The following is a 27,703-nucleotide window of genomic DNA, read 5'->3' on the forward strand; positions in this document are numbered from 1 at the left end:
GGACTAAGAGATATCAACTTGACAGGTTAGAACATTGGTACTGTTAGCTATTAAATTAAGTAGCACTTCAAAAGATGTCCAAGTTATTGACAAGGATATCTCTTCATGGCATTCAACTTTATCCTTTCCTTGGTTGTCTGCTTTCTTGTAAGGAGCTGTAGAAGATAAATCTTGAGAGATAATGGTGAGAGGACATATTCATCTCCAATTTGTACCTAACAAGCAACATTGAGAGAAAGAAGACAAATTGAATTGACTTTTAATCTTTTAGGAACAACATTATTAAACTTCATCATCTTTCTCTTTGATTAACTATGATCATGACATTTATAGTGGATATAATTCTATCTTGGCCATCTTCTTTCCTCTCAAAATCCGAGTTGAATAATGAACTAAAGTTAACCAAAAACAAACTCCCCCAGAGCAAGAGGAAGCTGCGATTAATCATGGAAAGTGGAGAGTGGTAAGTGGACTAGACAGCAATGCACATCGCTTATAAGTTCTTCAACCATCTTTAAGATTGTAGTGTTAAGAGGGATATATCGTCAAAAAGGGTGGTGGTAGAAGATAAACATAAAATCTCTTCTACTGGCCCAAAGGAATCGAGTCATCTTGTGTGTTATTTTCATTAATGGGGTCTTGACGAATTAGGGGTTCATGAGGGCCCGAAGAATTTTTTTTTTAAGCTTGTATGGATCTTTTTGATAAAGTATACTTGTAGATATTTCACAATAAATTTGTAAGGAGAGATATTTTCTTTGTGTAAAGAAGAGTAGTTGTAACCCTATTCTCCATTGTTAGAGAAGTAGTTCTCATCTCGTAGTGGATATAAGCAATCTTATCGAATCACATAAATCTTTATATTGTGTGATTGTTTGTTTATAATTTTCATTCATTTTCGACATTATTTTAGGTTATCTTTTCTATACTCATTGGACTTAAAAAAGACATTTTGAATAATGAACGATAAGGGGTGGGACTTGGGAGATCATGAAGAACCCAAATACAAACATTACCTCAGATCACCATTGGTGAAGAGATTTCTCCATTGGAAAACTTCATTATTATTATTTTTATTTTAATTTTTTTTTTCATTTTTGAAGAAAAATTAGATGGGCCCTTGAAATTAACATATGTAATCAGACTAAGGTACTAGAGACCGTCAGACCGGCCTTGGCCATACAAGATGGTCTTTGAAGTGATTGACATTACTTTCTTATAGGGATTCCATGTAGTATTAACAATGGTTTGAGCCCATGCACTATTAAATGCTGTCTTTCACTGAAACGCTGCTTACCACTCAAAGTGTGAGATAATGAGAAGATGTGAAGAAAATTAAAGACCCCGTTTAATTTTTTGGCATTGTTAGTTCTTTCAGAATTGCTAACATTGAACATTTGATTCAATGGTTTTATTAATTGTCCCTTCTAAGTTGAACCCAATTAAAGTATAGTTGAGAACCTTTTTGTCACAAGCTGGATTGCAATGAGTTAAAGTCATGGTTTTGGGGTTTTGGAGCACGGATACAAACACGAATCGAATACAGAATTTTGATTATTCATTTTTATCCATCTTCTAGTAGAGATGGAGAGTGAAGTCGTGACTCGTGAGCACGGTTTGAGAACTAGGCATCTAGAATGGGATCGGTCAAGGCCCAGATCACCCAAGATCGAACAAAAATGCCCCTGATTTTACCTTTAAAGTCATTTTTTGACCATTTTCCCCTTGTCCGTACCGATCCACTGATATGGCATCGGTCAAGTCTAATACCGATCTGATCTAGCCGATTCCAATCCGATTCCTCAAACCTTGATCGTGAGTCTAGAATTTGGAGAGAGAGGTGTTGCAATTTCATTGTTTGCATTAAGCAACAAAGAAATGAAGAAGAAAATCCAAGAAGATGAGAAAGCAAAGGGCTGAATCTACAACCCCACTAAGATTGATGGTGAAGTGTCATATTTGAAATTACATATATGTCTTCATCAATCTTTTTTTTCCTTATTTAATTACTTATTATATATCGTGATTTTTTTGGAGGGTAGAATGTTATATACCAGGAATGGATACGGGTAATTTAGAATTATAAAAATTATTTAGTCATATTCTTATAAAATTTAAATGGATCAGATAGTAATAGCATCTACATCTGATTAGCTTTCAAATGGACTCAAATAATTTTCAGAGAGACTACTTTTTTGAATATCAATTCCCCTGAAAGGATCTGAACATAAATGAAATATGGATTTTCAACTATCTACTTTTCTGATCCTAATGGGTTCCATGTTGATGATATCATTTTCTGCACTAGTATTGACGTGCAGTAGTATTAGTATTGTGTAAATTCCTCCTTATGTCGGCATCAGAGAAATTTTCTCCCTAATTAAAAATGAGGGTGGGTTCTGAGAGAAGCAGCATGGAAGAGCGGACCAATGAGGTGTTTTATACATAGGAGGGTAGCAAGGTCATTTCATGTGAAAAAAAAAAAAGAGAGATAGAGATATAAAGAGATGGTGCAAGTACTGTCTCCTTCCTCACGGCTCATTTGGGGGTAGCTTAGTACTAGCACCCCCATAGCCCATCATTGATCTCGTTTGGGGGTACATGGATACAATACAACCCGATGGATCGATCTAACTTGAAGGAGTATATATTTGTTGTATTATCTTGTTGTGCAGGCATTTGAGATTTGGGGATTTTTCAGTCAAGGCTTCAGGAGAATTCCTATTACGAGTTTAATTGGGTGTTCTTAAGAGATCTCCATTGTAATCTTTTCTTCCAACATAGTTAATCATTTTCAAGAAATCTCTATGTCATCTTTATTATTAAATCGTTCTTTTTTTTTTCCAGGTTTCTTGGTGTTTGTTCTAACAGAGGTGACATGGACTTTAATCTACAATTCCGCTTTCGTGGGGTTCTTTTCCTCAATCTATAATTCTATTTTCTCAGCTTGGTAGTATACATTTTGTGCATGAGTTTTGAACTCATCCTCACCTGAAAAGTTGCCCAATTTCTCATCTCTCGTCTTCCTATTAGTCTCACTTTCTAAGCAAACAAAGGATACCAATTTTAGGGATTGCTCCCACTACAAAACCTATCCTAAAGAGTTACGCTAGCATTAAAGCGTCTTTGAATCAGTGACTATGAGTCCCCCTAGCACATTTTTTTTCTTTTCGGGGTAAGCACCTTGCACTATTTGATTCTCATATGCTCTCTTATTGGTCCATGCGTGGCTTACAGGCACCCTAAAGGGATAAAGAGATCATTTCATGTGGAGAGAGAAATGAATACAAATTAGAACAACCAAGAAGAAAGTTGAGGTGGCCCGACTTGTCCATTCATTCATTCAATCATTCTTAAGTAGAGAATCAATTTTCTGGGTAGACAAGAGCAAACAGTGAAGGAAACGAAATCTGTTTGAACTAGAAGTCGACCTTTAGGTACACATCATTGGATGATTCATCACGGCTCTTGGCTGTTTTGGCAGTTATAGCTTTCATTATTTCGATATTTCCAGGCAAAAATTATTCTTTCAGTTTAACTTGGTTGATTAGATTTACCAACCACTCTTCCATTTCAATTAGAGATGTAAATGGTACTTAAATATTAATTGAGTTCCTATTCGAAAGAGTGTCAAAATGAAATTGGAAGCAACCATTTATGATCGCACCAAATAGATCACAAAGAAATGATGCGGTTTTGATTTCATAGATTTTCTTCTAAGTTCGATTCGGTTTGGTTCAAAATCAAAAATTTACTAATGCTAACCAAATAGAAAACGATGAAGAAAAACCAACTACATCAAATATAAAATAGGTAAACCTAATCTGTAGCTTCACCAATAATAATAAAATAATTAAATTTCCTCCACATAATAAGGATATGGAAGAGACGATCTTGATGTAAATAGTTAACACACCACAGCAATCATGTATTCATAAGCAAACAAAAGGGAGCCACATAGCAAAATTTTAAACTTCATATATAGAAGTTATCACATCACCAATGATAAGAAATAGGAAAGAATGACCTTACTTGGTCGCGTGGCCCCTAAATCAATGTGGAGGGCCAATGAGAAGGTGTGCAAAGGCATCATCATGGGTGGGTATTTTATAATTCACAAGGACAGGACAATCATTTCACCCGCTCTGTGTTTGGACACATAAGCCACACAACTAGGTAGTGTTTTCTTCTTCTTCTTCTTCTTCTTCTTCTTTTCCGAAGGAATTATTATTCAAAATCCCTGATTTCTTTTATCAAATGTGAGGCTACCTCACATGTCACCCCTGTAATATATCACTATATGAAGTATAATCATAGAATTAAAAGATACAAAGGTGAAACCGAAAGTAAACGGACAATACAAAAAAGCATGTAAACCGATTATAAACCAAATAATAAAAATCTAATAGAAACCGATAAAATTGAACTGAATGCAAAATGATTTTGATTTTGGATAAATAATATCCGATATGGTTATGGTTTCACCTTGTCCAAATGTAATCGAATCAAAATCGGATTGACACCCTTGAATATCAGTTCTGTGAAATTCGTATACAAAATCGATTTCTCAAAAACTATCTGAATCCGTTCAAAAGCTAATCAGATACACAAAAACAAATCCAAATGGCATTTGCCTTCCTTCAATCTCTACCGTTTGATTGTTTTTATCCAGACATTCATTATCAGTTGGATCCATAGGATATATAAGCCATTGACCTACACCCAAGTATAAGTGATTGTCAAATTAGAATCATCAGATTCCATCTTAGATACCAAACACATAGAAAGAGCTTCTTCCCCCTATATATGATAATGGAGATGAACATTAAACTGTTGGACAAGGTAGTGTCACTGAACTAAATCACCAGTATTGTCCAAACAAGTCCTGAGAGTCACGGACTCACCATGACCACAGAAACTACTCCCAAGTTTTCATATATTACAAACTTACAATCTGCCCATCACACTACTCCACTTGCTTTTTGTGATCATTGACAACGTCTTTTCTCCCAAGTCCCGAGTTCCCAGCCCCTTCATCCCCTCCATCTACCTCTCCTTTCTTTAAAGTCCCATAACCCAATAACCAAAACTACTACCACCTCTCTCTCTCTCTCTCTCTCTCTCTCTCTCTCTCTCTCTCTCTCTCTCTCTCTGTGACTCTACAATACTCTACACAATGGTAATTCACCAGCGAACCCAATTCATGCATTTCTATTGTTACAGTTAGACAATGAAGAACTTACAAATGCATCTCTCTTCTGCAATTTTCTCTTGATGTCAACAGGTTTTGGCGGCTACCCGTCTCAGTAAAAATGGCGAAAATGAAGGAACTGCTGTAGACTTTCATGGAAATCCGGCAGACAAGTCCAAAACCGGTGGATGGCTCGCTGCAGGTCTCATCTTAGGTACTCCATGAACATGTCCCTGTGTCTTCTTCTTCTCTTCTTCTTCTTCTTCTTCTTCTTCTTCTTTCACTGAAAATTTTGGGTAACAGGAAGCGAACTCTCAGAGAGGATATGCGTAATGGGCATTTCCATGAATTTGGTAACATACTTAGTCGGAAATTTACATATTTCCACATCCAAATCTGCAAATATCGTCACCAATTTCATGGGTACTCTCAATCTTCTAGCCCTCTTCGCCGGTTTCTTGGCCGACGCTAAGCTTGGTCGTTACTTAACGGTTGCAATCTTTGCAACCATTACAGCATTGGTTAGTGTTTCACTTAAATCAAATTCCTTTCATTTTTCTCTTGTGAGTTCAATTAATTGTTTCAATTTTGGACTCTGTTCTTCAAATCAGGGAGTTACTCTGTTAACATTAGCAACAAGCATTCCCAGTATGAGACCCCCTCAGTGCAGTGACTACAGAATGCAACACCATCAGTGTATAGAGGCCGACGGCCGGCAATTAGCTATGCTATATACTGCTCTTTACACAATAGCACTCGGCGCCGGCGGCATAAAATCAAACGTTTCTGGGTTTGGATCCGATCAATTTGATGCAAAGGATGATAAAGAAGCAAAGGCCATGATTTTCTTCTTCAATCGCTTCTACTTCTGTATCAGTTTAGGTTCTGTGTTTTCTGTAACAGTTCTTGTGTACATACAAGATAACGTGGGGAGAGGATGGGGTTATGGGATATCGGCGGCGACAATGGTTATCGCCGTCGTTGTATTGCTTGGTGGAACGCCGGTTTACAGGTTTAAGAAGCCTCAAGGAAGCCCAATGACTGTGATCTGGAAAGTGTTGTTCTTGGCTTGGAAGAAGAGGAGATTGAATTACTTTTCTAATCCTAGTCTCTTGAATGGGTATCTCAATGGAGAGGTTTCTCACACTCAAGGCTTCAGGTAATTCTAACCACTTCTACTCATGCGTTTGTCGCCATGAAAGATGAATCAAGAATTTCTACCAAAAATAAATAAATAAATAATCAAAGAATATTTATTAGAAATTTTCAAAAAAAATCCAAATGTTAATGTAAGGGTGTCTTGGAGATTATCTAACCACATTTTAATTTTGGAAGAGGGTTCTAACAAGTGGCATATGGGAGCACGCCAATGACCGATGGCGTGCAACAAAATGGAAAGTTACGAAATCGGGCAATAAGATCATTTCATGTGAGGAGAGAGAAAAATGTAGAAGTGCCAATGCAACCCTCTCAACCGTTTAGAGAACATTTTTCCTTTCTCTGTCTAGGAGTGTGGCCTACGCTAACACTTTTGTGTGTATCTTTCCTACCCAAAACAAGGGAAATAAATGTCTTTTGAATGTGGATGAGAGAGAGACACTTGGCAGTGTTAGTATAGGCCCTGTTTCTGCACAGAGTTCTTTCTCCCTTTTTATTTAGGTAAAATGATTCCTCTTACATTCTTTTTCACAACCGTACGACATCCCATCCTGCGCTCCGATTGGCTTCGCATGAGGGATTCCATCCCACAATGGCAGTATCTAGACTAGAAACCTTTTTAAGATTTGGTATCAAGTTTAGTTGATCTTGATAGATGGGAATATAACTCATTCAAGTAGGACATAAACGCTCCTTGTCTTTACTCATTCAAGTAGGGACATATTGGACCAGACTGAAAACTATCAATAAGCTAATCGTTACTTAAAATTAATACCAAGACTGATTAGCATCAGCTGGTTGGTTTTTTGTCACTAATCAGTTTTGGTTATTAATCCCTTTTAGTCAATATCAATGGGAGAAAAGACACCCCTGCCCCCTGAAATCAGGGGCTGTGTTTGGACATGAGGAGGTGGACGGATAGCGTTCCTCTTCCCGTTATTAATATATAATTAATGTAAAACTTCAATTAACAGTAGGACTCACATTAATTTGGTGCCTTAAGGGCAAAATTTTTCAAAGAGTTGTGTTATGTGAGTTCCCTTATTACAGCAATTCAATAGGTGGGGAATTCTATTTAAAGTTTTAAACTAAAACTTGGCTCAACTGATAAGGGGCCTTGACGCCTACTTGCCAGCTTCTGTTGGAACTTATCAGGCCTACCAAAGGTTCACTCTATTAAGTTAATATCACCTTTGGACCATGGTGGCGGTGGCGGTGTTGGTGGCAGTGGCAGTGGCAGTTTCAGTGGCGAGAGTGGTAATGGTGGTGGTGAGACCATAAGGAGAAAAAGGGATGACATGTTATTTTTAACATGAAATTACTATTTTACCTATCAAATTAACCATATACTCATTAAAAATCAAGAATGATCGCAATTTCAATCTCAAAATTGAAAGAGCTTGTCACCTATTTTAGGATTTCAGTGAAATTTGATTTCTTTTTCAGTGAAATAAGATGCAAAAATCAAACCAAACAACTTCCGAAATAGAAATCACCCAATGAAATCAAAACAGAAATCATACCAGTCTGAAATTTAAAAATCATTAACACAAGCCTAGATGTTTCCCAATGATGGCCTCTAATTCAAGCTCACTCTCTTTGTTTCTCTCTGGGCAATGATATGTAGGTGGCTTGACAAGGCAGCAATTGCAGAAGACAAAGATTTTAATGGAGATACAACCCACAGGGACAACCCTTGGATGGTCTCCACTGTGACCCAAGTGGAGGAAGTAAAGATGGTACTGAAGCTAATCCCAATTTGGTCCACATGCATTCTCTTCTGGACAGTTTACTCTCAGATGACTACTTTCACAGTGGAACAAGCCACCTTCATGGATCGAAAAGTCGGCTCCTTCCTCATTCCCTCTGGCTCTTTCTCCTTCTTCCTCTTCATCACCATCCTTCTCTTTACTTCCTTGAACGAGAAGTTGTTTGTTCCTCTCGCTAGGAAATTGACCCACAATGTTCAAGGCATCACTAGTCTACAGAGGATTGGTATAGGACTCATCTTTTCAATAGCTGCAATGGTGGCAGCTGCGATTGTTGAGAAACAAAGAAGGGAAATTTCTGTCCACCAACAGACCATGGTGAGTGCTTTCTGGTTAGTTCCTCAGTTTTTCCTCGTCGGGGCAGGTGAAGGTTTTGCTTATGTTGGGCAACTTGAGTTTTTCATAAGAGAAGCTCCAGAAAGAATGAAGTCCATGAGCACAGGACTCTTCCTTACCACCATTTCAATGGGGTTCTTTGTTAGTAGCTTGTTAGTATCCTTGGTGAGCAAGGTGACTAAAAAGGCTTGGATTAGAAACAATCTGAACAAGGGGAGGTTAGAGAACTTCTATTGGACTCTGGCAGTATTGGGAGTTTTAAATTTCTTGGTCTTTCTTGTGTTTGCTATGAGACACCAATATAAGACCCAAAAATTGAATAGCAATAATGGTGAGGAGGAGCTTAAGGGTTTTGAAGATACAGAGAAGATGGAGTCTTGAAATGAAGGAGTGGGCCTAGCTTATGCAGGGAAGCAAGTGTTCATTTAGCCTACTTATAGGAGACTGAAAGAACTACATCATCAAATTCATTCTTCTCCTTTTCATCTATTGAAGACAAGTTTGTCTGAACATATTGAAATAGTTGTATGTTACCATAAGAGCAGATACAGAATGCTGTCACCTGAGAAGATGAATACATGATTTATTATTAAGACTAATTATTCTTCCTTCTCAATCAATTAATTTAAAGGAAAAACCGGTACAGTAAAACTATTTAGAATTTTTAAGAGCTTGCTGCACCCCTGGGTGCTAACTGTTATGGAAAAAAATACCACCATTGGGAATACGGCACCTGGATCAAGTGAGGCGGCATGTGCAAGCATAGATGGCTTCAGTTCGAACCCAGACGAACCTTCTAGCCCCAGCAGAGACACATTCCCGGTCGACGACTGCTACCTAGGTCGAATGCAGCCCAGCCGATCAACATCAATAATGGAACTAGTCACTGAGCGGCTAATCCACTCCAATATAAGGAGATCAACATGTATGGGTGTCTGCGCCACAACCGAACCACAGCTGGTAGCTCGGGAGCACACCAGAATCACGACCGAACAGCTAGCCAGTAATCTTGCCTTGAGGCCTAGTAATAAGTAGTGCACCATCGGGTGCTAAAGACATGTGGGTCGGCCAGCGGGTCACCAAGTCCAGATCATTTGGAGAAGTAGGTCAGTAGGTGACCAAATCACCACAAGCTCAAGTCGCTCGACATTCGCTCGCAGGATTCCTCAGTGGAATACACACCCCATAGGATATCCCTAATCCAGTACGCAACTTCCAAACCAGGATCATACCTATCCTAATCAGGAAACAATGCTTAAGGGGACTTCAATCTTCCATGGGAGGAAGGAGGTCTCCCAGGATATACACGGGATACGCGAAGCTTCTATAGCTAGAACGTCCTCCTGATTCACTCAACTAATATGACTCATGCTATATACGGACTCCTATCTGCACTAAGAATCTTGCCAAATTGGGACTCTCTCCATTGTCTTTATTTCTCCACTATAATAGACAGGTAAGCTTCCTTTCAAGGGGATCGACACTTTTTTCATTCTTACTAGAATTTCTGTTTGCATATCTCTCTCCAATGTCGTCATTCCTCCACTATAAATAGACAGGTAAGCCTCCTTTCAATCTTGCCAGATTGGGACTTTCTCCATTGTCATCATTCATCCATTATAAATAGACAGGTAAGCCTCCTTTCAAGGGGATCAACAAATTTTCATTCGTACCAGAATTTCTGTATGGAGAGAGATCTAACTTAGGCATCAGAGAGTCCCCCGTTGGATCTACCAGGCATCCACTCTCTTGTGCTTTCTCCTCTGTGCAGGTTCTACAGGTAGCCTAAGACAATTTCTTGCCGCAACACTAACTAAGAGCCCGTTTGGTATTGTTTCTGTTCCAGAAACTCCGTTTCGTGTCGAAAACGAAAATTTCAGTTTCTGTGTCGAAACGCCATTTTTAAACGATTTAAGGTTGTTTGGTGAATCTGTTTCGGGAATAGTTTCAAAACAGAAAACCAACAGTTCTGCCGTTTGGTTATGCTTGTTTACATTTGTTTTTTTTTTTTAAGTCAATAATTACAGAAATAACATTAAAATAAGAAATTACTAATCCTTTGGGACAATAAAGTATTACATACAAAAAAAAATTGTTTCAAAAAGACGAATAAAGTACAGAATTAACAATGCCATGTCCAAGTTAATTATTACATAATTCCCCAAATTTTCACTTTTTGTCCAAGTCTAAAGACTTGAATGCATGGAGGATGTCTTTCATCTTACTTGTTTGGTCCTCTAATCCTTTAAGTGTCCCTTCCAGATATCCTTTCATGTACTCGTTCAAAATGGACGGTGGTGTGGATGATGCTGATGTTGAACTTTCTGAACATAATGTATGTTGTATGGTAGAGATATGTGGTTCATCTTTCAACCATACAAACATACCACATCCACGGTTATCAGTCTATGTCAAATAATAGATGTGATTAGGGTCATTGAAATTTAACATCGAATTAAAAAAAAAATTCTAAAATTATCTATAGGTATAAATTAATCGTAGAAATAAATTACCCTAGTTGAATTTGGGCAACATAGAAAATATTGTCTCTTGTTTGGACCTTTCGTCGTAGTTCGTACTTTGCATTGACCTTTACCACATCTATATAGATGTAGTTGGTCCACCCACATAAAAAAATTACACGAATCTTGACACTTGAAAAATTCTCTTCCAATATTTTTACCCGACTTGGTTGTATATTTAGCACAACTCTTCCCGTAAATTTCACAATTTGCTATTATGAGTGGGGGCATAGAAGAAGTTATCTTTAACAGTAATTTAAATATCAAAGAAGTTAATATAGTATCCAAATATATGACATTCATAATAATATATCAACTTGTACCACATACATAAATGTAACATAAAACAAGTACTACATCACTTTTAGGATCAATTTAGGTTTTCAGTTTTATCACAATATTTATCGGTTTTAGTTTTCTACTAGTTCAGGCATCCTTTGCTGTCTAGCCATTGTATTTGTAATTCTTAGCCTAGTGGCATTTATCTCTTTTGCCCTATTTCGTTGACTTGATTGTACTGTAGAATGATCAACGAAATCTTCATGTGGTGGATTCAAGTCATCTTCTGGAACTTTTAAATCATCACTCATCCCCACGAATTTAACATCAGCAATATGCTCTTCTCGAATATAGTTGTGTAGCCCACAACATGCTAGTACGATTGATGCTTGAACTTTCACTAGGAACTGGTGCATGAGCCTTAAAATTTGAAATTTATTTTTCAAAACCCCAAATGTACGTTCAATGACATTTCGAAGTGATAAATCCTTATAATTGAACAACTCTTTCACTGTTCTTGGGGATCTTCTACGTCCTTTGTAGTCTGGTAGATGATATCTCTCACCCCTAAATGGTGTTAAAAACCCAGATTGGCTAGCTTACCCAGAGTCGACAACTTAATACTTTCCTACAAACGAAAAATAATATATGTTATTACGTATACACTCAAATGGAAATCTAATATACTATAATAAAGTTAATACCTGGAGGTGGATGTGGAAAACTCAATCGAGGATCAATCCTTGCCTGTTCAAGTACTCGACAATCATTTTCACTACCTTCCCATCCCGCATATACATATATGAATCGCATGTCAAATGAACATGTACACATCACATTTTGAGTTGTGATCCCTTTTCGATTCCTATATCGAGTTTGATCCTCTCTTCGAACTACCGCATGGATGTGAATACCATCTATGGCGCCAATACAAAGCTATGAAATATATGGACAATTAAATCGTCACTACATATAAAAATATAAATATTCATATATTTAATTAGAAACATATATCATATTAACATATTTACTTTAAAAAAATGGTAGTGTTTCGAGTTCTGTGCAATCTCTATCGGTATCATACTGACGTCTGGTGGTCTGATTTTCTCCTTAGCCAAGCGTTGCATTGCAATCAAGACAACATTGAATGTTCGACTAATTTTTTCTCCTGAGTGGTTGAAATGATTTTGGGTGTCCCTATTACTTGAACCCTTCCCAACAATCAATAGGAACATTCCAAGTTGTTCATCCACTCGGATGTTGGTCGCGTCTTTCAACCACCCCCTATGTCTAACATAGTCACATAGGTTAAGGAAGACATGACGTTCCATCCTAAACTCTTCATAGCATCTATTGGCATGCCTATTCAATACCTCATGCATCATGACAGCACCTGAAAATACACTATCCCTACATGGTTCCCTACTATATACAGTCTCACTCAGTAATTCCATTCCTATGTGAATGATCATATCTTCTTCATCACTAGAAGTTTCACATAATGCATTTAACATAACTGCAATAAATTGACAACTACTTATCAATTGCAAACAAATAATTGTAAAACATAACAATCTGATACATCGTCTCAACCCAAAACACATGTTCAACATTACACACATCAATAATAAAAATAAATAAATAAATAAGATTAGTCATCATTGAAAGTATTATCCTGAATCCAAAATGATCAAAAGTAGCATTCAAACACAACCATCATAAAACAGTAGAATCAGGCAAAGGGCCCATTGCCCCTAAACTACTCCAAGGCATCTAAAAGCCAAGTCCTCTTAACAAGCTCTGCACAGACAAACAACTCCCTCCAACTAGGATCAGCACACATACGACTGGTGGCCTTCAAGTATGTCTCCTTTGACATATCCGGTATAGAGGATAATACCGCCTCACATGCACTCATACTGAAATCTCGAGGACAAGGTGCACCTTCTCCACCACGAACAGGAGATGTAACGGAAGTACTGGATGCTTTCTCAATTTTAATGGATAAATACTTCCCATACAAGTCCTTGACGTGGCTATCTCCCTTATTGGTGCTCTTTTTTCTTCATCCTGTGGGTGTCCTATCAAGATTTCGCTTTGTGGTGGTTTGATTTGGAGTAGGAGTATCCTCAAGGAAGGGGTCAGTCATGCCTAAATGCACTGGGGTACTAGGAGATTCGAAGACTTGCTCAATATCAACATTATTAGCAGCTTCGATGTCATCCCAATCTTGTGCACTGTCAACCCCTAAATTTCCTCGAGCATATGCATCCCCAAATATCAGGCTCAAATCTGGCCAGTTGTTTAGTCCATACTTCTTGTATTTCAACCAACCTAGATTTTCCTGCATAAGCAGTCATTGTATATTTCAGATGTACTATTCATTGCAATCTAATTTTGAAATAATTCAACTAGCCAGTGAGATATATTATACCTGTATTGCCCTATCCCATAAGGACTTCATCATCAACTGTGACTGATTTTGTCATTGAATTCCACCCAAATCCAGTTGTGTCAAGTAGTCTCTTGAATTGTTGGTACTCGTGTTTCAACTTGTTCATCTTGTTGCGTAATTGTTCTCTCCTAACCGTACGATTTAAAGCCTTCTGAAATTGCTTTGTAATGTCTCCCCATCCAGTTTGTTAAATGAATTACCAGATTTGTGACCATTTTTTACAACTTCTTTCATTGCCTCAATGAAAACAGTGGTCTCAAGTTCTGACCACTTAACGGTAGGGATACTACTTCCAGACATAATAACTAGACATTATAAGTTAGTGTAAAAAGTTAGCATACTAGGTTATTATATATTCTTCAATAATACAAGATTATAAAATCAATGCAATTTTGAGAAAGAAAGCCCAATGTGTATCTCAAACTTTAATTCAATTGTCATCAATTAGCTTAACCAATGATGTTTCCTTTTCTAATTCATTCTAAATAATAAAGACAAAGTACTAAAAAAATACGAGAAACCAATGGCAAAATTCAACTCTGGATTTTGGGTCTAATTCTAGAATTCAACCTGCTAAAATTATGAGGACAAGTTGGTTTCCAACACTCCCCCTGAGGGAATGCTTAATATGAAAATCTCAGCTTTCTGCCTCATAAACTATTTGCCCATGGAATAATTCAATTCTTATGAACTGGTAGGGGATGTGAATGCTAAATCAAAATTTATCTGTTGGGAATGAATTCTCGAATGTCTTACGGTATTTGCCAAAAACCAAGAGGGTGAAACACTAATTTGTGTGGAGTCTACGAGACAAGTGGTGAGATATGGAAAACAGTCTACCAGACCAGAGTCTCATAATGATCTATACACAATACACCTATAGAAGTGCCATTCAGACAATATATATATATATATATATATATATACATATACACCCATTGATGATAAGCTTATCAATTGGTTCCAAACATTTGGTTCACATGAGTGATGGTGTGATCCAATATCAAACCAAGAACCGACTCAATTTTGGAATGCGATACTCAAACCGAGCTAGATTCGATATATATTTTGTCTGAACTTCAAAGTTGCAAAGGTTGATCATTGTCATTATTCTGAATAAATTTGAGTGTAGATCGCAGAAACAGAGAGAGGGTTGTTTAGTTGTTCCATAAGACTGCATCAGTTTGGGACAATGTAGCAAGCCTCCTTTTTTGTTTTTCAGTTCTTCAAAGGTTATTGCACTTACTGGGATGCAGTAGTGCCTTCATTATCGTATCCCATTTTTTACTCTACAGTTCTCCACTGGAGATTTCCAAGAGAATTTGGGAAATGGGGGGGGGTTAAACTCTCTCCCCAGGTTTAACACCATCACTCCCTATATATTCACTTAAAAATGAAAATTTTAAGGGAAACACAAAATTCCAACACCCTTGACAGCAACCAAAAAAACAATAGATTCAGGCATTTGAGAGAATATGCACCACAATAATCGAACTTGTTAATATGGAAAAATTGGTTCTTGATAATCCAAAACCAGAAACCTAACAAAGATTTATATAGATGGGAAGTGGATTTATTGGGTTTTTTTCTCTCTAGGGTTTTTTTACAGACAAAGAAAACGAGGCAAAACAAAGACCTAACTTCTTTGTAGTAACTACTTATGAGAGTTCTTGAGACTGAGAAGGGCTCACGAAGATTAGAAACCCCAAAAAAAAATCTAATTTATTTGTTCGTACCTGTGATTATGTGACCGTTGAGAGGGAGGCTCCGTCGCTTCGCTTCGCTTCTCTGCTCCAACCTTGCAAAACCTTTCTTAGTTCATTACAAGAGAAAACCCCCTTTCTTAATCCCTAATCGGAAAATACCCATAAACGGGTAGAAAACCCAATCAACAAAACGAAGAAGAAGAACAGAAGGCGTAGAAGAAAGAAGAAGAAATCGTACCTGCTGTGTGGTCGAGTGCAATCTTCGGTTTCTTCTTTCTCCAACTCTGCATGCGCAAGTGAAAGGGAGAGGAGGAGACGAGGGTAATCGGGAACGAAAGTTTCTTTTTTTAACACCTTTGGAACAAAACACACGGACGGAATGGGCTTTTGTCGTTCCGTCTTTTCCCTTTCAAATCGTTTTTTTTCCAATTTTTTGTTCAAAAAAACTGAAACATAACATGTGATTGCCAAACTGATTTTTACGTTTTTTCTTTCCAAGAGAACGAAAAAACGATAGAAATGTTTTTTTGGAACAATACCAAACGAGTCCAAAGCTTCACTAGGTGACCACCAGAAATTTGAAATAAACAATAAAGGACAAACGACTAGTATACCATAATCAAATATACCTAACATATAATGGTATTGGTAGGATAAACTTGGGCCATATTCAGCTCAAGCTCAACTGCCTTCACTCGAATTGGCCATTATATTAGCTTAAGTTGGGTTTACTTGAGAAATCATCTTTCAGCTTCAGTCAAAATATCAAGTAAAGAAACAAAGAAACCCCAATCATATAATGAGTGTAGTCTTCTGGATTTGAGCAGAAGCACCATCGAAGCTTATGATGGAGGCATGAAAATCTCTATAAAAAAAAAATGGAGGCCAGAAAAGAGTTGTTAATATTTCACAATGCATGGAGAGTTGTCAAAATGACAATAAAACCAATCCCCCAGTCAACATCGAGGTTTTGTGGTGTAGTTGGTTATCACATCAGTCTAACACACTGAAGGTCTTCGGTTCGAACCCGGGTGAAGCCAATTCGATTAAGCGTGGGGATAGCTCAGTTGGGAGAGCATCAGACTGAAGATCTGAAGGTCGCGTGTTCGATCCACGCTCACAACATTTTTTAATTCATTCTTTTTTTTATGGTAAACATCACTCCCCTCCCTTGAACTAAAGCGAAATATCAATTTGATCCACCACCTTTCTCAAAATATCATTCCTCTCCCCTATAAGAAAAAGATGTTATCTAGCAGCCCCAACTGTTAGATTTGACTGTTAATTCAAGTTAATTTTTTTTATAATCCCTAAAATACCCCCTTTCCCTCTTTCTCCCTTTCCCCCTTTCTTTGAAAAATTGTCCGAAACCGTAAGGAGCCCTAACTGCCAGCATCACCACCCCTCCTTAGTCCTCACCTATCGGCAAAGGGTAAACCCTTGAGCCTTCACCGTAATAATATCTCCCTCTCTCTCTCTCTCTCTCTCTCTCTCTCTCTCATCTCTGGCTTTCTCTAAGAAATCTGATTCTGCACTAGCTATGGAAGATGAAGAGGAAAACGAATTCCATCCAAAATCGCACTCGTCGTCGGACAACCAAAACCACCAGCAATCATCGCCTTCGCCGTCTCATCACTTTTAGTCCTAGCCCTCCCCATACAACAGCCCCGGGTACCCAATCTCTTTCTTTTTGTTGTGATATTTGAGTTTGGCATCTTTACCAAAAAAAAAAAAAAGAAGGTATTTGAGTTTGGCATTCGGATGATCATAATGGGAATGCTTTTGGAAATTGGGGTACGGATTTCAGCATTTCCTGGATAGTTTTAGTGGTTTTTTAATGGAATTTGAAAGTGTTCTTCTAGTGCGCTCTGCAGGTTATTGCCAGAGTAGAACAAAGACGATTTCTGAAGCGACTGTGGTGTGTACTCGTTCATTTATGAACGCTCTGTTTTATACTTTGCATCAGTGAGATTTCGAGGATTTAATGGTTTCACAAATCCTGGATGAGGTTGAGTGAATATTGAACTGAGATTGAAGGTTTTCTCCTTTGGAGATTGGCAAACTATTGTAGCAGAATAGTAGAAACGGTTTCACTGTGTGCTTTTTCGGGGTTGAAATCGTCTGCAATTCCGATCTTATACAATTCCGTGAAATACCACCTTCAGAGGGTGACAGGTGTATTGATACCAATGCAATGGTACAACTAATAAAACCTTAAATCAGTGAAGAGTCATTTAAATCAGATCTGGACCATTGCATTGGTATCAATACACGTGTCACCCCTTGAAAGTGGTATTTCACGGAATTGTACGAGATCGGAATTGCAGACCATTTTTTTCCGCTTTTTCGTTTTACGAACACCGGAAAGGGTTTGCCAACGTCATCATCAGCCGAAAGGACCACACAAAGGCACCCAAGACCGATAAGGGTAGTTTTGGTATTACACAAACAGGGATATTTTGGGGATTATAAAAAAAAAATTTAACTTGACTTAATAGCCAAATCTAATAGTTGGGACCGTTAGATAGCATCTTTTTCTTATAAGGGAGAAGAGTGATATTTTCAGAAAGGTGATTGGTCAAATTGATATTTCACCTTAGCTCAGGTGAGGGGAATGATGTTTACCCAAAAAATTAAAAGAAAAAAAAAATAATTCAAATAAAAAGAATAAGGAATGAAATAATCCTAAAAGGGAATCAATAATTTTGTGTGTAAGAATGTGAGGATGCAATTGGAAACTACTCTAGCAATTTAACAAGCACCTTGACATCCTAGAACTCACAATGGTTGCATATTGACAAATAATAATTTTTAACCAAGATTTTTTTTTCTTAACTTCTTAGGCGAGACTAAACATTTTTTTTTCCTTATGATGTGTCCTTCCCATCTGCTCCGTCATACCCTATGCTCTCATAGTTTGGCTTATCTCTAGGTAATTTGCTACAACTGTTGCCGTCATTCCTGCTAATAGTAGTGACTTCCCCGGCTATGTTAAATGTAGAATGTAAAGTATCTCTCTATTTAAGCAATTCATCAACATGTGCTCCACAATCAAACCATGAGGTTCTAGCTCCAAAATGCAGGATATGGACCTAAAAATGTAATCTAATTAAAATAAGAAATTAACCCAAACCAACCATTGATATTATAAAGAAAAGGCAAAAATTATGCAGCACCAATTTAGTAGCAACAAAAAGCCTTTTTTTTTTTTTTAGCACACCACTAAAAAAAAATTACAACAATATGGCATTTCAAGCAGTTCTACAACCTAATCAACATAAAATGACAAGTGACATTGACAATTCACAATCGTATTGAAACAATCAGGTTATCCACAACCATAAATTTAAAATAAAAGAAGAAAAACGACAACAAAGTTATTGATAACAAAGTTATTCATCAAATAATCACAGGAAATAAAGAACAAATAATAATCCAACATTATTTAGATAGAAAACGTAGACCTAGCAAAGTGTGGCAAATAGGACATCCATGAGAGAGAAAAGGCATACCATTCTTTAGCCTCCCTTTCCACAAATCTTGATCCATGCTTAAGTCCTTCAATAAAAATTTTGAATAATTTTCTATCCAAGTGCATGTCAGAGAATAATTGAATCTTACCCTTCCCCACCCCCCTCCCCCCTCCCCCCTCCCCTCTCAAAAATTTCCATCACATAAATCAACCATTATCAACACTTAAATATATAAGAAGGTAATGATAATTCAACAAAACATGCGTATAAATACATTTTAGGAGTGCCATGAAAAAAAGGAGTCATTGGTGTTTTTCAATCAACAAAAAAGAACAACAGAAACTAATAATACCAATTTTGCAGGAATGGATACAAAATTGAGTGCATCCAATAGTTTAAAGCAATCAGGAACCTCAAATTTCAAAAATTAAAAATAAAAAACACCAACTCTTATGATGAATTCCATCCAATTACGTAAACCGATCCATATTTGTTTATAGTATGTGTTTGTTGTGTCACAAAGAGAGAGAGAGAGAGAGAGAGAGAGAGAGAGAGAGAGATACGACCATGACTGCTTCCTTCTAATGTTGGTGCACTAAATCCTAAAGAAACACAACCCATTAAAAAAAATTGAAAATATGAATCGCATATCTCCTTCGTTTCCATAGAGGATATATAAAGATAAACCCAAGTAAGAAAATATTTTTTACAAAAGAATCAGCATACAGAGGAATGCCTAGTAAAATTAGAAAAATGCATACAAAGGATACAAAGGACTTGTAGAAGCATTCACATGTATGGAAATCTAGTAGTTAGAAAAATCTCACTATTCTGCTACTTTTATCTTTCAGCTAGCTGTATTCTCTCTTTGCCCAAGGAGAGTCTCACGATTCGGAAGCTTTTTTGTATATGCATATGCTGAAAATACAAGTTATTGTTTCAATAGACAAGACTTGCCACTCTCAATACACATTGTAACAATCAAATTTTGTCCACACATACATAGATTTCCATAAAAAATAGAAATCTAATTTCAGTTTCCAAAAACCAAGAATTTCCTTCATCTCCTTTGACTTTAGATACTTGCTGAAATATATCTTAAAATATGATTCAGTAAAAGTTGCACTACTTCCTTCATCCTCATTCACACCTCTAGAGGTTCAATATTGATCCCTAGATCCTAGGGATGTAAATGGATGGTCGAAAATTTAAATTTGGTTTGCATCTATCCGTATTTAGTCAAAAGATATTTGGATTTGAATTCGAATTGTCTAAAAATTAATTAGTCAATCCGATTAGATAAGCAATCAATAATTTTGAGGGTTCTTGAAGTTTAGACAAGTTCTACAGAATGAGGAAAATAGCTCATACAACTTGGAAAGATGGATTGAGAGAAAATTGTATTCATGGATGGGGGGGGGGGGGGGGGGAGAGGGGAGGAGAGGAGAAGGTCTGTGTTACACTAGTCAGAGATACAAACAATAATCAAAAATCTGAATTCGATCTGCATCCATATTAATTTAGGGCTATTCAAATCCGATCAGAGAATAACCAGATCCAATCACATTCGATCTATATTCGATCGATCCATTTACATTCCCTATTCGGAGCAGTCCCTTGACTTCAGCTTGCACATTGCTTCCTACCGCACCGTGATTCGTGGCTAGAAAAACAATCTAATTATGATCAATAACAATAGAGACCCACCAAGTCCTTTTACGAGAAGGGTACCAATCACCATCTATAATGACAATACAATGATCTAAACCAGACAAGCTAATAGTGCCATGCAGAGAATTAGGAAAAGATGTGAACGAGGAAGGAATACAATGGAGTACAAGGATGGTACTATTATATAAGCACATGATTAGGTTTGAAATTAGAGAAGGCAACCTGATTCCAATGAGTCCAGATGAAGTATAGGGCAATCAACCCCAACAATCTAGCTGCCCAAAGTTCGTTTAGAGAATTCACATGAGAAGAAAACATGCCAAAAAGTTTCCAGCTCCTTAAAAAACAAACGTCATCAATAAAAGACCATTTTTTTATGAGACAAGAAAAGACCATTTTGATTACCTGAGTAGGGATTCCATCATGCAGAAGTCGCCATAGAAAAATCTTAAATTTAGGTTGAATATTTTATTTTAAATTTTCCATCACTTGCTACAAACCATATACTCCATATGAACAGAAAGATTCAAACTGTTCACTAAAAAAGAAGCTGCATATCATGTAGTTAGCTTATCCGATTTTAGAAAAAAAAGGCAAATCCAATAATCCATTGAACAATTTCAAGAGAAAGGTATACTAACAATGGATGAAACTATGTTATCAGGTTTTTTTTTTTTTTTTTTTACTGAGTGTCGTTGGCCAATAGCCAACCTATTGGTGTTAGCAGTTGGTAAGGCCACAGGCCACCTACTCCTACATACACATCCACACACACCCGAATATGACAGAGTTCAATTCCACGACCTCCTCCCCTGGGTGCCAACTCTACAAGACGAAGATGCCATCATGAGGTAAAGCTGGTGTGACCATCTCATATACACCTATAGACTAACTTTTTTAGGAAAGACAAGATACTGGCTATACTGTTCCATGTCCATGAACCTCTCGAATGACCCAGAGAGTCATGAAGCAAATTAAGAGTTGTTAGAATAATATCTGACTTTTTAACATAGAACCCCATAAACTAGGAGGATTAAGCAAAAGTCTCCACCACAGTTTAATATAAGGCTGTATTATGAACATAAGCAGACCTCAAACCCAAACACCCAATAAATTTTGGAATGCAAACCTTTTTCCAAGAAATAAGGTTGGCCTAGTTCTTATTGCTGGAAGCACCCAACTAAAATTTAGAATTAATGAAATCAATCTTATTGTAAAATTTTAAAGAAAATTTAGAGCAATATATTCAATAAGAGGGTATAGAAGTCAAAGCCAATTGAATCAACACCAAACAGAGTATGAGTAAGCAAATTAGTTTTCCATAAGGGTAATCTTTTCTCAACTCAACCAGTAACAAAACTCAGTCATGCAGCTTTAGATCTAAGATGAATTTTTTTTTTTTTGATAGAAATCTAACATGAAACAAATTAATACCAAATGAATAGTATCATAACCATTTCTTTAATAGCCAAGAGAGTAGATAAATGCCTCTTATTAAAATACACACCACACTAACTAAAATTAAAATTTTAGTGAGATAAATCTGAGAATAAATCAAGAATTGATCATATGGTCAAAACATCAATAATCGTAGCTCTATAGAAAAGTATCATTAGCTAATAATAGATGCGAAATTTCAGGTGCCCTTTTAGGTACCTAAACCTGTAGAAGATGAGAAAGAGCCTTCATAACCGTTATAAAAGTAGAAGTGCTTAGAGGATAATCCTATCTAATAATCTAATACCTCAATAAGGTTCAATATTCTTAAAATAACTACCTTCTAGTTTAATGTAATACGAGACAAGATAAAAACATGGTAATCAGATCACATACTTAGAGTCAAATCCCAAAAACTCAAAAATTGGCCTATATAAATCTCATTCTAGCATGTCATAGGCCTTAGACATATCCAATTTTTATAGCCATAAACCCCTTCTACCATTTCTTATGAATTAAACAATGAAAAACTTCTTAGGTAATGATGATATTACCAGTTAACTATTGCTAGGATTAATACCACGTGAAAATATAAAATTGGGTAAGAGATTGTTGCCCAGTCGTGTAGCCCCTTGGAAATTGAATAATACTTGCTTGTTTCCTGTATCACACCCACAAAACTTTCCCTTTGGATCTAATGGTAGCAAAAACAAAATAATTTTCAGTTCAGCTGATCAGAATCCATTTTAAACCACATTGATTTCTTACCTAGGTGGATCCACTAAATGCCTTTCAACCTCTCTCTCTCTCTCTCACACACACACACACATACATGCAGAGAAAGATCCCAAGGGATGGGTCTATCGATGAATTATCATGAGTAAAGTGTCTTACGTGTGTTCTAATCACCTTGGCAGCACCTCTGGGGTCACTAGCAACAAATTAATTTGGCTTTTCCCTTAATCTTGCTAATGACCTATTCCAATGATTATGGGGTCGGCTGGACCTGTTAGCAAAAAGAGAGAGAGAGAGAGAGGGGGGGGGGGATTCACCTCCACCTTGTCACGAGGACAAGAAGTATCACTCTTTCCCCGTGTGCTCTGCCTCATAGTTATGTCCATCTGGCCTCACTACTCACCGTTATATTAGTTGCAACAGTTGGAAATTTGTCTCTCTCTCTCTCTCTCTCTACTCTGCAACTCTGTATATATGCATCTCTCTTTCTCGCTCTCTCCCCTCACTTTCTAGTTTCTACCACTCTCAACTCACGAGCATCAAATACACACCTCATCTTTCTCCACCGTTCACAGGACTTCTTCCTTCTTCCTTCATCCTCTGTTCCTATTTCTTCTTCATAGAAACCAATAATCTCTGTTACAGAATCATCATCGCAATCAAAGACATTGGGTCCCAAGCAATGGCACAACTTCAGTACCCTGTTGAACAGAGCTCCTACAAACTTCTCGAGGAGATCGGCTCCGGTGTAAGCGCTATAGTCTACAAAGCAATCTGTGTTCCCATGAACTCCACCACCGTAGCTATCAAAGCCATAGACCTTGACAGATCCAAAGCAGACTTTGACAATATCAGACAAGAAGCCAAAACCATGTCCCTCCTCTTCCACCCCAACATCCTTAAAGCCCATTGTTCCTTCACTGTCAATCGATGTCTCTGGGTAGTCATGCCCTTCATGTCTGCAGGCTCTCTTCAATCCATCATAAACTCTTCTTTCCCAGATGGCTTCTCCGAACCCTGCATCGCTTTTGTTCTCAAAGAAACTCTAAATGCTCTGTTATATCTCCATGACCAAGGCCACCTTCATAGAGATATCAAAGCTGGTAACATTCTCATTGATTCAGATGGGTCTGTCAAACTCGCAGACTTTGGTGTCTCTGCTTCAATCTATGAATCCAAGCACACTTCCTCTTATTCCTCGTCTTCATCTTCTCTGTTGCTCAATGATGTGGCAGGAACACCTTACTGGATGGCACCCGAAGTGATACATTCTCATACTGGGTATAGCTTCAAGGCTGATATTTGGTCTTTTGGTATCACTGCCTTGGAATTGGCTCATGGTCGACCTCCTCTGTCTCATCTCCCTCCATCGAAATCTCTGGTTATGAGGATCACAAGTCGCTTTCGATTCTCTGATTATGAAAAGAATAAGAAAGAAAATAACAAGAAATTCTCTAAGAATTTCAGAGAAATGGTGGCATCTTGTCTTGATCAAGACCCTTCTAAGAGACCCACAGCTGAGAAATTGTTGAAACATCCCTTCTTCAAGAGCTGCAAGAATGCTGATTTCTTTGTCAAGAATGTCTTGTATGGGTTGCCAACTGTAGGGGAAAGATTCAAGAAGAGCAAAGTGGATTACCCATTACCCGTTCATGAAGAAAGCTCTGAAGAAGATTCATCATCACTTCATGGTACCACTGTTAAGCACAGGAGGATAAGTGGGTGGAATTTCAATGAAAAAGATTTAGAGTTTAACCCTGTTTTTCCAATGGAAAGGGAAGATAGTTCCATTAAGTCCCTCCATCATGAACAAATAGATGATTTCATTGTCAAACGAGTTCGATTTGGGGGTGAAATGATCATCCATGAACATGAGTCTGACCACAGAGAAAAAGAATGTGTAGGGGCTCACACAACTCCACCAGCTCAAGTTGAAACACAATTGGTCTCAGGCTTATCAGAGCTACAACGCAGTTTGGATGACCAGAGACGGATGGTGTCTACTCTGTTAGCCACTTGTGGTGGTGGAAAACCAGTTGGTGTTGCAGAGATGAGTCGTGAAGAACATCTCCAGAAGATGGTAGAACAACTGAGGATGGAACTAGAGCACGAGAAGCTTAAGAGTGCAGCTTTAGAAATGGACATGGAGTCATTGAAGAAGAGGTACGCAGCTGCGGTCAGTAGCAACAACAACAACAACAGCAACAGTGATCACTCTACCAAAAATGGCTACAGGTCAGGGTGATCATATGAGCTCATCTTCTTCCTATGTGAACAACAACCAAGAATGTTGTCAATGGGTTCAGGGTTTGGTACTGGAAGTTGATCTCAACTTGAGGGTTTGATGCCTTTATAGTGCCTGGTTTCCCTTTACCTCATGATCGTTCATCTTTTGAAGCCCTATGCTCCCTACTTGGAGAGACCTATATAAAAAAATCCTTTGTGATTTCCATGTAATAAACAAGTCAACTTCAAAACCTTTTTTCATTTGTTTTATGTGAGATTCTAATATTTTGTTACAAAACAAAAGAGCAACCAAGTGCACAAGGCTCCTGCTCCTGCTGAGTTGTAGGGCCAAAGGTGAGTAGTCTCACCAATTATATTGTAACATAGTGCAATAGTGTAACTTAATCATTGCGTCAAAGATTCTAATTTTTAGTTAGAGATGCTTGATGAGAAGATGCAAAGTGGAAAAAAGGCAAAATTCTGACTTTTGAGGGTTCACTCAATCTATTTGAAAATTAATGCAACTCTAAACCTGGGAACGTTTCATAATTGGAGATTTTATTATCTTGAGGTATTTGCTTTGCGGGGTCCTATGATTCACTCTTAGAACATGGATGACAAACTCTTTAAGGATCACAATAAATGGACAAGGACTACAAACAGAAGAAATCACAAGTTGTAGCTCTTCAAAACTATAGGTAGAAACTCTTCAAATTTTTGAATAAAATATCAATTATCAATTCAACGTCTTTTGTCAAAGAGATTTGGTACGTATATAAACTATTATTCCTGATCTCAAGCCTCCAAAAGAGATAAAGAAGGAAACTATCAAAAACAAAAACTATCTAACGCTATACATAGGGAAATGTAATCGGGAGAGGGATAGGTATACTGCCAGTATACAATAAGTTAGTGAATATCATCAATGGGGGAGCCAAATGTCATACAAAAGGGACAAGGGGGAAATTTCAAAAAGGAGAAGATAGTGAGAGAGATACAATGGATGTTAACATACGGTATACCGGCTGTGCATACCCAATCTTTTTCCTAATAAAAGGGAGGAACTGGTCATGGCGGGCAGATTCTATTTAGTGACTGAGCTTGTGTCATCTAGTGGTCAGACATGTGCCTTTGACGTTCCTCGATTTTTTTTTTTTTTGTTAACCAAAGTATCCGGGCCAGCTTACGTGCACCTCGACTAATTCTCAGGGATACTAGCGCAGCATCCCACTGCCACGGTCTCTACGATCTCCTTGATTCTTTCTAATCACCTCAAGTCTTTTGAATTAGATCTTTGACTATCAATTACCTCCTTGATACAATTTTGGCTTGCCACATACCTTTTTAAGTTGAAAAATTTTTTCCCTTAAATTCTTGTTTCTATCATAGACACTTATCCTTCACCAAGATCAAAATGAACCGGACAATATATTTGTATATGTAAATAAGTATCCATATCCTGGTTCCTGATTTGTTGACGACATCCATATTGCTATATATGAAAAAAGCAGGTCCATAGATGAAGAAAGCTCCGCAGTAGAAGATTCATCATCACCTCATGGTACCATGGTTATGCATCAAAGGATAAGTGGGTGAAACTACAATGAAGAAGATTTGGAGTTTAACCTTGTTTCACCAACGCAAACGGAAGAGAGCTCCTCCATTAAGCCCCATCAGAAATAAAAATATGACTTTAATTTCAATCGAGTTCGATTTGAGGGCGAAATGATCATCCATGCACGTGAGTCTGGTTAGGGGTGTCAACAGGTCAGGCTTTGTTAAGCCTAATCGGGGCTTGACCATTTTGAAATTCTACATCGTAATGGACTACTTATCTAATTGGGCTTACATTGGGCAGACATGGAACATTTAATATTTCTTCGGTGCTCGAGCTTTCTTAACCAGGCTTTATCTGCACTACATGCTTGTTTAACTGTAAATGGGCTATGACTAAAAGGTTGTATGAACGTATTTTCCCACCTTTCTTCTTAGGGCCATTTGAGCTTAGAATAGAGAATCTACCTTCTCAATACTGTCCCCACACCCCCCCCCTCCACCAAAAAAAAAAAAGAAAAAAAAGGACGCTTAGGACTGAAAGAGCTATAACCCTATGAAATCCAACATTCCCCAGTTATTTCTAAACCCAAAAAAGGGAAAAAGAATGAAGAACAGGGGCATATTTAATTGGTTTTCCATTGTTTAGGCCTTTTAGGCGTTGGACTTGGGGCAGGCCCAGGGGCCAGAGGCATGTTTAATTGTTTAAATTTTAAAATAATTTTGCTGACTAAAGAGTCTCTTTTTGGTTGGGTCTTGGGGGTAAAATATAATTTTCCTGACTAAAGAGTCTCTTTTTGGTTGGGTCTTGGGGGTAAAATATAATTTTCAAGCAACTATTATATTTTGCATCTGGAGTCTCAGAATCAGTCTACTTTCATGAAAGGGTGCCGTATATAATTTTTTTTTCTTTTTTGGTAGAAAGTGTACCATATTGTTGATAATATTTTTATCTGATATTGTAACAGGTCTGGACCAAAAAAATGCCCATCCATTGGAAATTCTCAAATTAACTTCCACAACGCCTCTGACACTCCCTTGGGAGACCTTTCCTATATACAATTATGGCCCAGATGAACCTCCCCCTAGATTCATTGGATAGGTTAAGGCATGCACCAAGTCCCAGAGAGGTTATTTGAAGGATATCCCTTCTCCTCTTTTTAGTATTTCATTTGCAACAATTGGGGCTAC

General features: G+C 37.5%; 2 protein-coding genes and 2 non-coding genes across 4 annotated transcripts; all 4 read left to right on the forward strand.

Moving 5' to 3' along the window:
* Positions 1–4,835: 4,835 nt before the first annotated feature.
* On the forward strand, positions 4,836–9,053 carry LOC122065282 (protein NRT1/ PTR FAMILY 6.4). The gene is made up of 5 exons (XM_042629075.1): positions 4,836–5,179; positions 5,285–5,405; positions 5,495–5,712; positions 5,803–6,350; positions 7,977–9,053. Exons 1-5 carry the CDS (start codon positions 5,177–5,179, stop codon positions 8,833–8,835), a joined length of 1,749 nt encoding a protein of 582 aa, XP_042485009.1. The 5' UTR covers positions 4,836–5,176; the 3' UTR covers positions 8,836–9,053.
* Positions 9,054–16,382: 7,329 nt separating this feature from the next.
* TRNAV-AAC lies at positions 16,383–16,456 on the forward strand. Its single transcript has one exon. It is a non-coding gene; the product is annotated as a tRNA-Val (tRNA).
* Positions 16,457–16,468: 12 nt separating this feature from the next.
* On the forward strand, positions 16,469–16,541 carry TRNAF-GAA. Its single transcript has one exon. It is a non-coding gene; the product is annotated as a tRNA-Phe (tRNA).
* Positions 16,542–23,040: 6,499 nt separating this feature from the next.
* On the forward strand, positions 23,041–26,975 carry LOC122065284 (serine/threonine-protein kinase BLUS1). The gene has a single exon (XM_042629081.1). It carries the CDS (start codon positions 23,415–23,417, stop codon positions 24,975–24,977), a length of 1,563 nt encoding a protein of 520 aa, XP_042485015.1. The 5' UTR covers positions 23,041–23,414; the 3' UTR covers positions 24,978–26,975.
* The last annotated feature ends 728 nt before the right edge of the window (positions 26,976–27,703 follow it).

This window comes from Macadamia integrifolia, unplaced genomic scaffold (assembly GCF_013358625.1).
Source record: "Macadamia integrifolia cultivar HAES 741 unplaced genomic scaffold, SCU_Mint_v3 scaffold1960, whole genome shotgun sequence".
In the NCBI taxonomy this organism is placed as follows: domain Eukaryota; kingdom Viridiplantae; phylum Streptophyta; class Magnoliopsida; order Proteales; family Proteaceae; genus Macadamia; species Macadamia integrifolia.